Here is a 13,410-nt window from a genome sequence, read left to right as displayed (position 1 = left end):
GTTCCAGTTTCATATAGGTCAGTATCTTATAAAATTAAACATGCGCTTAAATAGGACCCAGCAATCCTACCCCTAGGTATTTACCTAAGGAAAATGAAAACTATGCCCACACAGAGATTTGCATGTAACGCAGCATTATTCATAACGTGCCAGCACTGGAAACAGCATGAGTACCTGTGGATGAATCAACCAGTATATCCATACTGAGGAATACTACTCAACAATCAAAATGAAAAAAAAAATTAATACATGCAACAACATGAATGAACCCCAAAAACATTCCGCTAAGTGAAGGAAATGAAGCACTCACAAAAAACTACATACTTCTATAAAAGACAAAATCATAGTGTCAAAACAGATCTGTATTTTTGGGGTCTGGTGACCAGGGAAGTGGCTCAACTAGAAAGAAGAATGAGAAAACTTTTCAGGGTAAATGGAACTGTTAAATATCTTCATTGTGGTGGTAGTTAAAATGGCTATATATAATTACCAACATTCATCAAACTGTACAATTAAAATAGGTGAATTTGGCCGGGCGCGGTGGCTCAAGCCTGTAATCCCAGCACTTTGGGAGGCCGAGACGGGCGGATCACGAGGTCAGGAGATCGAGACCATCCTGGTTAATATGGTGAAACCCCGTCTCTACTAAAAAGTACAAAAAAACTAGCCGGGCAAGGTGGCGGGCGCCTGTGGTCCCAGCTACTTGGGAGGCTGAGGCAGGAGAATGGCGTGAACCCGGGAGGCGGAGCTTGTAGTGAGCTGAGATCTGGCCACTGCACTCCAGCCTGGGTGACAGAACGAAACTCCGTCTCAAAAAAAAAATAAATAAATAAATAAAATAAAATAAAATAGGTGAATTTTATTGCATATAAATTATATCTCAATAAAGCTGGAAACAAAAGAAGTTCCTTCAAATCAACTGCTCTTAGACTGTCCGTGATGAGATGACATTAAAAGGTATGTTTATTGCGGCACTATTCACAATAGCAAAGACTTGGAATCAACCCAAATGTCCATCAGTGACAGACTGGATTAAGAAAATGTGGCACATATACACCATGGAATACTATGCAGCCATAAAAAAGGATGAGTTTGTGTCCTTTGTAGGGACATAGATGCAGCTGGAAACCATCATTCTCAGCAAACTATCACAAGAACAGAAAACCAAACACCACATGTTCTCACTCATAGGTGGGAACTGAACAATGAGATCACTTGGACTCGGGAAGGGGAACATCACACACCGGGGCCTATCATGGGGAGAGGGGAGGGGGGAGGGATTGCACTGGGAGTTATACCTGATGTAAATGACGAGTTGATGGGTGCTGACGAGTTGATGGGTGCAGCACAGCAACATGGCACAAGTATACATATGTAACAAACCTGCACGTTGTGCACATGTACCCTAGAACTTAAAGTATAATAATAATAAATAAATAAATAAATAAATAAATAAAAAGGTGTCTTGTCAGAGGGCACAGTGACTCAAGCCTGTAATCCCAGCACTTTGGGAGGCCGAGGTGGGCGGATCATGAGGTCACGCATTTAAGACCTGCCTGGCCAACATGGTGAAATCCCGTCTCTACTAAAAATACAAAAATTAGCCAGGTGTGGTGGCATGCACCTGTAATCCCAGCTACTCAGGAGGCTGAGGCAGGAGAATCGCTTGAACCTGGGAGGCAGAGGATGCAGTGAGCCGAGACTGCACCACTGCACTCCAGCCTGGGTGACAGAGCGAGACTCCATCCTAAAAGAAAAGAAAGGTATCTTGTCCAACTCCACTGTTATAGGTTGAATTCTGTCTGTCCAGAAAAAGATAAGTTGAAGTCCTAACTCCCAGTACCTCAAAATGAGACCTTATTTGGAAAAAGGTCTGTACAGAAGTAATCAAGTTAAAATGTGGTCATTAGGGTGGGCCCTAATCCAGTGTGACTGGTGTCCTTATGAAAAAGGGAAACCTGGACACAGTGGCATACACACACAGGCAGACATAGAGGGAGAGCTCCACGGGATGGCAAAGGCAGAGACTGGAGTGCTGCATCTAGAAGCCAAGGGAAGCTTGAGGCTATCAGAAGCTGGGGGAGGAGATGGAACAGTTCATTCCCCAGCACCTTCAGAGGGAGTATGGCCCTGCCAATACCTTGATTTTAGACTTCTAGCCTCCAGAGCTGTAAGACAATAGATTTCTGTTGTTGTTAGCCACTTAGTTGATGGTGCTTAGGAAACTAGTACACACCCATTTGATACTAATCAGGCAGAGCAGGGGTCCCCAAGCCCCGGGCCACGGACCTGTATGGATCCACGGCTTGTTAGGAACTGGGCCGGACAGCAGGAGGTGAGTGCTCCACCTCCTATCAGATCAGCAGCAGCATTCGATTCTCATAGGAGCGCGAACCCAAATGTGAACCGTGCACGTGACGGATCTAGGTTATGAGAATCTAACTCATGACTGATGATCTGAGGAGGAGCAGTTTCATCCTGAATCCATCCCCCAACCAGGTCCATGGAAAAATTGTCTTCTACAAGACCAGTCCGTGATGCCAAAAAGGTTGGGGACCGCTGCTGTAGACCAACTAACCACATTGTCCAGTTTCATGAGGAATCTCTCTGAGATGAGAACAAACCCTACAAACAATCAAAAACATACACAGCAACCCAGAAGAAGCAAGTTTTTTCTTCTAAGTTGGCTAGTAAATGCCAGCTTCTTCCTGGCACAAAGCAAGAGTCACCTGGAAGTAATTTTCATTTTCATCAGAAACATTTTATAAACATAAAATAGATCATCACTGTATTTAAAGTGCATATACTCCTATTCCTTCACTCCAACATTCAAAATAGGCTGGCAGGAAACCCAAGAGATAGGTGGCTACAATGTTCTCAATTTCAAAAAGCAGTGTGCATACAGAGTCAACGAAAACAATGGACTATGGGGTGTGGGAAGGTGGAGGGGACGACAAAGACATACCTGTCTGTAATGAAATGTGAATGAGTTCACTTCCCCACAGGCTAATGCCAGCCTCCCATGCAAAGTTATTAAACAAAATCATACAAAATTATTGATTTTACTCAATCCTCTTGAAGTTAAGACTTTGAAAATAATTTTGTGTTGATATAAAGTTCTCCCCACATATGGAAATCTTGCTTTCAGTTTACCAAGAGAAGCTTTTTGGGGTCTGTCTCCCCAACCCCCTCAGCAGATTCTGTTTCTCTATTATCATTAACATTGACATAGTAGCCACTAAATATAGGATTGGCACATGCAATCAACCTACCTCTTGTGATGAAGGCAGGGCCCCCTCACAGGTGACACAGTATCTCAGGTGAGCAGGATTTCCTGTACCACAGGCCCGGCAAATTACCTTCTCCTTAACAACAACAAATAAGAAATACATGTTCCTCTGAGCAAACAACTGTGCAAAGAAATCATCAAGCAATCTTTTCTGTCAGTCATTCAGCTACAGGCCCTATTATTGCACCCAGGCCCTGAATATTGGATTGGTTTAGGAGTTACTGTAAATAGTGTCGGACAAATATCTGTAGGGTTTTTTTTGTTTTGTTTTCTTTCATTTGTTGTTGTAGAGATGGGATCTAACTGTGTTGCCCAGTCTGGTGTCCAGCTCCTGGCCTCAAGTGATCCTCCCACTTTAGCCCCCTAAAGTGCTGGAATTATAGGTGTGAGCCACCATGCCCAGCCTGAATGTAGTTTTAAAAGAGACAAAACCACCAACAAGGAAACACTGAAAAGAGTATTCGTTTGGTCTTCAAAAGGTAAGTTGGAAATTCTGCACTGGTTATGTGTAAGGTTGGGTGTGTGTGTGTGTGTGTGTGTTTCTCCAGTGTGAAAACCATGACACTGAGTAGACGTTCCATTTCACGGCTTAAACAGTAAACAGAAAGACCCTAGACCAGCAAGGGATTATCTGTGTGTTTACAAGTAATCTGGTTCTTGGACTGGGGTTTACCCTCTGGGGCTTCATGTTAAATATGAATTTTAGGTTTGCTCTGTAGTTTTTACTTAGAAATGGAAGAAGTGAAAAGACTGCCAAAGAAAGACAGTGGTAAGTACAACTTCCTTTTTTTTTTTTTTTTGAGACAGAGTCTCACTCTGTTGCCCAGGCTGGCGTGCAGTGGCGTGATCTCAGCTCACTGCAACCTCTACCTCCCGGGTTCAAGTGATTCCTCTGCCTCAGCCTCCCAAGTAGCTGGGACTACAGGCGCGTGCCACCATGCCTGGCTAATTTTTGAATTTTTAGTAGAGACGAGGTTTTACCATATTGATCAGGCTGGTCTCGAACTCCTGACCTCGTGATCTGCCCACCTCAGCCTCCCAAAGTGCTGGGATTACAGGCGTGAGCCACCGTGCCTGGCCGTAAGTACAACTTTCTAAGACAGGACCTTGGGGTTAAGTTGCAACACAGAGAAAAACAAAAGACAAAGAAATGATGGTAAAAATAGTCTACAGCTCAGCTCTCAGAGGTTTTCTAACACGTTACCGACCACTCTATTCTCTCAGGATACAATCTTTTTCCATTGTCAATGACCAGTGGTGCTCAAGTGTTCCTTTCTAGTCCAGCACTGTGGTCCCTAGGTGTCCCGAAACTAGTATATCCAACAGTGTGTTCAGAAGCTGGCACAGGTAAAGTGGATGATCAAGAAAAAGAAAGCCCAACTCCAGAGGGTTTATTTCCAATACCACCAGGTAGCTCTATGGAGTCCCAGCCTTTCAAAGTCTGGTTAACTCCATTTTAGTGGAAGATCCCAAAGTTTTCCTAGGAACTGAGCCAACGTACCACAGTTGCCAATCTAAACGACTCCTAAAGGGCAGAGGCCAACTGACTGCTATTCGAAATGGCAGAGAATCACAGTCTTGCTCTCAATGGTTCCTGATACTCCCTGGGGGCCAACATTCTTCAAAGTTACTTAAAGTTGCCACAGCATAATCAGCAATTGGCCAGCATTTATCTATGAGATTTAGTGCTGTGACTTTCCTGAAGATGTTGCCTCAGAAAAGATCTGGTGAAACCCACTGAGAAATGAGACAAATTTCCTGTCTCCATGTTAAAAAACACTGAGATCAAATAAAAGTAATCTTGCTGTGTGCTGCAGAAAATACTTCCTCTAGGAAGGGAAAACTGGAGAACAACGAAAACTGCTTACTTCTCAAGTCCAACAGCTTCCTTCAAGACCTCACCTTGGGGGGCTGATAATCCAAAACTGCTTCTCACAACTTTGCCCAGTGCATACTCTGTCCAATCCCCGCCCCGCCTTGCAAAACTCTGTTTTTTTAAATTTTAATAAACTTTAAACTTTATTTTTAGAACAGTTTAAGGTTCACAGCAAAATTGAGTGGAAATTACAGAAGATTCTCGTATACCCTGTCCCATCCCACAGACACGGTCTCCCCCACGCTATGGACATCCCACACCCAAGTGGTACATTTGTCACAATCAATGAACATCATTGACACATCATTATCACCCACAGCCCATGGTTGACATTAGGGTCCAGCACTAACTCCCTTTAAATACCTTGTCCTGACTTCCTTCTTCTGAGATACTACTACGAACTTGTCTAAGTGATGGTCTACCTTACTGCATCAGGTCTATTAAACATAGTTTTCTTGGTTGACGGGTTTTTCTATGTGTTGGTTTTTTTTGTTGTTGTTGTTGTTTTGTGGAGACTTTTGACACCGTGCCATGGCTCACTTCTTTCTAGAGCAGTGACCATGACCCACAGTTAGAAATCATTTTATATCACAATCCACTACACTCATAAATTCACAGATGTCTGTGGAGGTGATTTGGAATTGAGGCCACCATCAGATGGCCTTAATGGGGATGGCAAACACCTATGATGAGCACTTTTAAAAAGTCAATATCCTCATTTGCCATTTCATCCACAGACTTTGCAACATACTGTCTAGTTGAAAGATTCTAAGCTATTTAACAGAGCCACTTAGTCACTGGAATAAAACTTTTCCTTTTAAAGTAGTTGGAAGAGGAGAAAAATTTTCAGACTCCCAAGTGATAAGCTTTAATTGACACAATTAAAAAGGAAGAATATTGAAAACAAGCTAGTAGGTCATTGCAAACTTAATCTCAAAACTGACTACGCTAAAGTTCTGCTTGATGTGGAGCTGTGGTTACACTGGCCTTAACCCCAAATCACAGTGTGAGAGGCTGGCACTCACTGAAGGCACCTGTGCCTCAGGCACAGGAATCATCAGATCTTTTCAGGATGATCCCAGACCTAAGCCTCACAAATTCTAAGAACCACAAACATGACTGAAGTCCTGGAGGTACATTGTATGTTGCTCATAAAATCCCAAAGGAAACTGTAGTAGCTCTTCTTGATAAATGCCTTGAGTTAACATCTTCTGGTGAACAGGGATGCAAAAATTAGTTTCAACTTTAGAAAACGGCCAATGGAGGCCAGGTGCGGTGGCTCACACCCATAATTCCAGAACCTTGGGAGGCCAAGGTGGGAGGATCATGTGAGCCCAGGAGTTCCAGACCAGCCTGGGCAACAAGGCGAAACCCCATCTCTACAAAAAATAGAAAAATTAGCCTGGCGTGGTGGCATATGCCTGTGGTCCCAGCTACTTGGGGGCCTGAGGTAAGAGGATCACTTGATCCCGGGAAGTCAGGCTGCAATGAGCCATGATCGTGCCACTGCACTCCAGCCTAGATGACAGAGTGAGAACTTGTCTCAAAAAAAATTAATAATAAAAATAAAAAAAGAAAATGGCCAATAGATGCATTTGTTAAGTGAAATAAATAAGTTGCGAGGAAAAGTATATAACATGATTTCATTTTGTTTAAAAAACCAAACCAGACCAAATCTAAATGTATGAATACACATAAACATGTTTCTGTGAATCTAGAAAAATACGTAAAAGGACACTCTAAGCTGCTAACGCTGGTTATTTCAGAGAAATAGAAATGGAGGTAGAGTGAAGAAATTATACACTTTTTGGTACATCTTTGGATTAGTTGTTACCAAAAATTAGGTATTAATTATTTTAAACAAGTAAGTTGTAAAATCCTCTCTTCTTCTGAAATAGGTGTCTTCGCCAGAGGTCAAATACAGAAACTTCTGCTACTGTATGTTCTAATCCCGGCAGAAAAAAAAAAAAAAAAAAAAAAAAATCTGATAGAGCAAAATTCTTCAGTATTGACAGCGCCTTAAATGCACACAAGACAAGACTGCAACTGCAACTGCCATGGAATCTGTCTTCATCATAGAAGGAAGAGCGCCGATTGTGCTTGTGTGCTCAGTGGAGTGAGCTAGAGACCAACGAAGAAAGGGGACGGGAGCTGTCAATGGCATGCTGCCACCTGCCGGGAGGTAAGGCTTGCTGGCTTCCCTGAGCAGTTCACATGAGTATTCCCACCAACTTCAGAGGTGGCTGTCTGGGTGAGAATGTTATCTCAAAACCTGTCACCCTTATGACATCTGGGAGAGGCACTGGAAGGAAGATTGTCAGGCCGGGGTTCCCAAACAGATGTCCTTCTGTGAGTAGAAGCAGTAATAGCGATTGGCATAAAAAGTCACACACTTCTTTCCAGGATCAGAGGTTACGGTGATGAAAGTCTCTCTACAAATCAAGTCTGGTTAAAACCTGTCCCCACTTTCAACCTTCAGGGCCCACAGGGAGAAATCTGAGCTACTAAGTCTGGTAGAGAAGGTGCCATCTCCCATAACCCACAGCACCCCAGCATTGTTGCAGCCCAGCAAAATCAAACTCCTTGCAAAGTTTTGAGGCACATTTTCTAAATCTCATCTTTGAATTCATCATTGATTTCCTCATTATATGTTCTAACTTTGGCCCACCTATGGAGTAGAAATAAGTTATAAAATTATTCCTATTATAACTTATTATAAGTTATAAAAATCTCTCTTATAAAAATTGCCCTGCAAGAAAGAGGCTGTTCCTGGATTTGATGTTACCTATCACTGCAGAAGTCCTGTGTTTATTCTCAGTATAGGATTTACAACAAATTGACGGGAAAACTTACTTACATGTACCTTTGTGTCTCTCCGCCTTCCCATAAAATGGGAAGAACTCTAGATTTCAAATACTGAAGATGATATTATATATATTGAGTTTGGGTCACAACTAACACCTACCCCTATTCTTCCTGTTCTGAATAGTCCAAAGAGTTTGCAGTGATATTATCTTCAAACATCCTGAATAAATGTATTAATAAGAATAGATTCGCTGTGATTGACAGAACACCCAAAATAACACAGGCTTAAATAAACAAGAGAAAAATAGATTTCTCTCTCCCATATATAAGAAGTCTGGAGACAGACTTCCAGGGCTGTATAGTGGCTTCCTGCAGCATCTTAAAGCATCTTAAGATTGAAAATAGTCATTGAACAAAAAGATTGGTAAATTTTCCTCTACCTGACTTTGGCCTGGCCAGTTTTTCAAAAATCTCATTTCTGAAGGCTCACACAGTCTTGGACACTTGTGAACTCTTCATGCTAAAGGCAGCTTGAAGGTGGAAGAAAAAGTGGACTTATCTTTTCTCTGAATACATTTTGCCCATATACAACCCACAGGCCATTTTAGGAGTGTTATGGCCTGTACATAACGCCATGCATTTCCCTTATTGCTAAAAATTCTTGGTTTTTTAATCCCCCAAATTCCCTCTATTAAATCTATTTTATCCTCTAGTGACCTTTACTTGGGATTAAAGAGGAGGTAAATGGGACTGTAAATTGAAGGATGGAGAAAAGATTTAGTTGTATGTTTAATGATTATATGAAAAAATGTTTCACAGTATGATATCATTTTTCTAGCAAAGTTTTTGGATGTAAGTGATGATACATAACTTTTTCTTCCATGTGACTAGTTCTAGTCATTCTTTTTCTCCATAATAAGAACCTATAATTAAATAAAGCAAACAAAAGTTTGAAGTCACTTTAAGGACAAAATTATAAATCAATACTAATTGCAATGTTGGAGTTTAAATATATGAAGTAAAAAATTGTCTACATTAGCTGTAGTGCAATTTGCCCTCCAAATCCTTATTCAGGGAATACAATCCTACGTATCTCTCTTAATATTATAGATCCTATTGGCAAGTTAAACTCCTGGACAGCATACCTTACCAAAAATGAGAATGGATTTTGTTCATGTATATTAGGTTATCAAGTGTTACCCCATCCTGGTGGGCACGGTGGCTCATGCCTACAATCCAGCACTTTGGGAGGCTGAGGTGGGTAGGTCACCTGAGGTCAGGAGTTTGAGACCAGCCTGGCCAAGATGAAGAAACCCCATGTCTACTAAAAATATAAAAATTAGCCAGCGTGGTGGTGCATGCCTATAGTCCCAGGTACTCGGGAAGCTAAGGCAGGAGAATCACTTGAACTGAGGAGGCAGAGGTTGCAGTGAGCCGAGATCATGCTACTGCACTCCAGCCTGGGTGACACAGCAAGACTCTGTCTCAAAAAAAAAAAAAATTGTTACCCCATCCCACCAGCTGAAAAACCTCATACACCTGTTCAAACATTACTATGTATTTCATTCATGTTTTTACAGAATCACACTTCATTACCTTCAAATGGAGGCTTGCCTGTGGCTGCAGCTGTAGAACAAGAGGGGCCTCACACACCACACAGATGGGAGTGTTCATGGGCACCAAGCTTCTGCATTCTGCACATAAGCCCATCTGCACAAGGAAAAGGTCCGGTTTATCTTGCATGTAAAAACTGAAGGTATGAATAGATCTTAAAATGTAAGGTTTGTCTACGGCCATACCACCCTGAACATTCCCGATCTCATCTGATCTCAAAACCTAGGCAGGTCAGCCTTGGTTAGTACTTGGTGGAAGAATGTAAAGTTTGATTTGTTTTTGTAAAACAATTTTTAAATAATTACCTTTATGATGGATATGCCAATTACTCTGATTTGACCACTACACATGATTTGTATCAAATAACACTATGTACTCCATAAATATGTACAATTATTATGTGTCGATTAAAAAGTAAATAATAGAAAGCAAAATAACAATAATTACATTTCTTATTATTTTATTCCTATTAAGAGTAAAAACATGTTCAGTATAGAAAAGAGAGATGTTAAAAAAAAAAGAAAAATATCCATAGGAAATTAATTTGTAGCATGATGGAATAAGGAGGTCTATAAATACTCTTCCCCAAAAGGAATCACAGGCCGGGCGCGGTGGCTCACGCCTGTGATCCCAACACTTTGGGAGGCCGAGGTGGGTGGATCATCTGAGGTCAGGAGTTCGAGACCAGCCTAGCCAACATAGTGAAACCCCAGCTCTACTAAAAATACAAAAATTAGCCAGGCGTAGTGGTGGGTGCCTATGATCCCAGCTACTTGGGAAGCTGAGGCAAGAGAATTGTTTGAAGCCGGGAGGCAGAGGTTGCAGTGAGCCGAGATCGCGTCACTGCACTCCAGCCTGGGTGACAAGAGTGAGGCTCCTGCTCAAAAAAAAAAAAAAAGCAATCACACAGTCAGACAATGCTGTCAAAAAGCAACCACTTCAGCACCCTGAAAGTCATTGAAAGGCAGATAACAAACTAAGAAGTTCCTGAAAATGACTGAACTGCAGAAAAGAACACGAAGCTCTGGGTGGTTGTTGCGTGGGCTCCCCACCCCCCCGCCAACTCTGTCAGTATGGTAGCTCCACCAGGGCAGGGCAGGCTGTGAAAACCACAAGTTTTGTGGCTGCTGATGGGCAGGGATCACTTGATTTGGAGCACTGTTAAGGTGACGATTTTGGTGGCAAGCAAACAAGGAAGACGAGTGGTGCCCTAGTCTGAGATAATGAGCCTGTTTGGGGTAATCGATGCACTGACCGGCAAACTGGCCAAGGATTTAACATGGAGTTCCAGGATGTAATTCAATGATAGGGGCTTGATAGCTCTCCATATAGCCTTAGCTGACTGGAGGCTATGCACATAAGCAGTATAAACCAGAGTAGGCCCAAGCCACCCACATAGCCCTGGCTGATGGGAACTGCACACAGAGAACTGCAAGAGAGCTCGGCATAGAGTAAAAGCTGGGGCTGGAAAACAGCCTTAAGTTTGAATGGTACCCAGCCAACACACAGATCCATCAGCAGGGAGTGGAGGCCTTCCTGGATGGAGCTGCCTGCGCACAATCTCTGGCCAATTGAACACTAAGATATCTGACCCAAAGGCAACATCAGGCTTAAATATAAGAGAAAGAAAAAGCTGCTGCTCTACTATTTCACGCACAATCTCTGGTCAATTGAACACTAAGATACCTGACCCAAAGGTAACATCAGGCTTAACTATAAGAGAAAGAAAAAGCTGCTGCTCTACTATTTACAATAGCAAAGTTTTGGAACCAACCCAAATGCCCATCAATGATACACTGGATAAAGAAAATGTGGCACATATGCACCATGGAATATTATGCAGCCATAAAAAAGGATGAGTTCATGTCCTTTGCAGGGACATGGATGAAGCTGGAAGCCATCATTCTCAGCAAACTAACACAGGAACAGAAAACCAAACACTGCATGTTTTCACTCATAAGTGGGAGTTGAACAATGAGAACACATGGACATAGGAAGGGGAACATCACACACCGGGGTCTGTTGGGGGGTGGGGGGCAAGAGGAGGAAGAGCATTAGGACAAATACCTAATGCATGTGGGGCTTAAAATCTAGACGATGGGTTGATGGGTGCAGCAAACCACCATGGCACATGTATACCTATGTAACAAACCTGCATGTTCTGTACATGTATCCCACTAAAAAAAAAAAAAAAAGCTGTTGCTCTGTCTATGGAGTAGCCATTCTTTTGTTTATTTACTTCTCTAATTAAGAAACAAACAAACAAACAAAAAGCCTGACACTAGTGGCCATGCATTGCAGGGGAGACAGACATTAAAGATTTAATCCAAGTAAACAAAACACAAAACAACAACCCTCGGGGAAAAAAGTCAGAATCCAGAGTTGCTAGAATATACTACCTGAAGTAGTCAAGAAAAAAAATATGAGACATGAAAAACATAAAGTGACCTACACTCAGGGGAAAAATAGTCAATAGTCCACAGAAGTTATCTCTGAGTGCCTTTAGATGCTGGATTTAGTGGACAAAAGATTTCAAAACAGCTATTTTTTAAAAATCTTCAAAGAACTAAAGGAAACTGCACTTGATAAAAATTAAAGTATGATGACAATGATCTGACTGGTAGGGAAGCTCAATAGAGAGACAGAAATTATTATTATTATTTTTTAAAGAATTAAGTCAAAGCCTGGGGTTGAAAAGTAAAGTAACTGAAATTTTAAAAATTGCCAGAGGGACTCAACAGCAAATTGGAAAACAGAAGAAAGAATCAGTGAACTTGAACAAATAGCTCAACAGAAATTATCTAATCTGAAGAACAGAGAAAAAAGACTGAAGAAAATAAGCAGAACATCAAAAACCTATGGGGCAAAATCAAGCACAGCAACACATGTATAAGGGAGAGAGAGAAAGGAACAGAAAAAGAATGGAAGAAACAATGGCCAATATTTCCCGCATTGGAGGAAAACCAATACTCAGCAGATCCAATAAGCTCAATCAATCCCAAGAAAGACAAACACAAAGAGACCCACACCTAAACACATTATAATCAGACTGTTGAAGGTCAAAGACAGAGAAACTATTGAAAGTAGCAAGAGAAAAAAACTATGCATCAAAAACAATGGCGGGCACAAGGCAGTAGAATGACAAATTCAAAGGGCTGAAAGAGAAAATAATTGCTAAACCAGAATTACACCTGTAGCAAATCATCCTTCAAAAACGAAGGCAAAATAAACATTCTGACGTATACAAAGACAGAGAGAAATGGCTAGCAGAGAGAAATGGCTAGCAGACATGCCTTACAAGAAGAGCTGAAGGAAGTTCTTCAGGCTGAAAGGAAATGACACAAGATGATCACTTGAGTTCCCAGGAATAAGTGACAAGACCAGATATAATAAATATGAGAGCAGATATAAATGACTCCATACACTTTTTATCTCATCTTCTTTAAATGACATAAGATTGTATAACACTGCATTTTTCAGTTCATAACAAATATAGTTGCAATACTTATGGTTATTACATAAAAGACAAAGAAAGGAAGAGGATACTTAAGCAATGTTAAGAAAGAAAGGGGCCGGGCACGATGGCTCACACTTGTAATCCCAGCACTTTCGGAGGCCGAGGCGGGCGGATCACTTGAGGTCAGGAGTTCAAGACTAGCCTGGCCAATATGGCGAAACCCCATCTCTATGAAAAATACAAAAATTAGCTGGGCATGGTGGTGCACACCTGTAATCCCAGCAACTCAGGAGGCTGAGACAGGAGAATCACTTGAACCCAGGAGGCAGAGGTTGTGCCACTGCACTCACTCCAGCCTGGATGACAGAG

General features: G+C 41.8%; 1 protein-coding gene across 9 annotated transcripts in view; it reads right to left on the bottom strand.

The window, feature by feature from the left end:
• DZANK1 (double zinc ribbon and ankyrin repeat domains 1) overlaps positions 1 to 13,410 on the bottom strand; it is a 98,681-nt gene that overhangs the window by 49,696 nt on the left and 35,575 nt on the right. For all 9 annotated transcript variants that reach the window (XM_031656531.1, XM_031656529.1, XM_031656530.1 and 6 more), the window contains 2 exons: positions 9,567 to 9,680; positions 3,273 to 3,365 (listed from right to left, as the gene is read on the bottom strand). In XM_031656531.1, the coding sequence (XP_031512391.1) occupies positions 3,273 to 3,365; positions 9,567 to 9,680 (207 nt within the window). The remainder of the gene's footprint in view (positions 1 to 3,272; positions 3,366 to 9,566; positions 9,681 to 13,410) is intronic.

The sequence above is a fragment of the Papio anubis genome, chromosome 16 (genome assembly GCF_008728515.1).
Source record: "Papio anubis isolate 15944 chromosome 16, Panubis1.0, whole genome shotgun sequence".
In the NCBI taxonomy this organism is placed as follows: Eukaryota; Metazoa; Chordata; class Mammalia; order Primates; family Cercopithecidae; genus Papio; species Papio anubis.
This window is presented reverse-complemented; position numbering and strand designations above follow the sequence as displayed.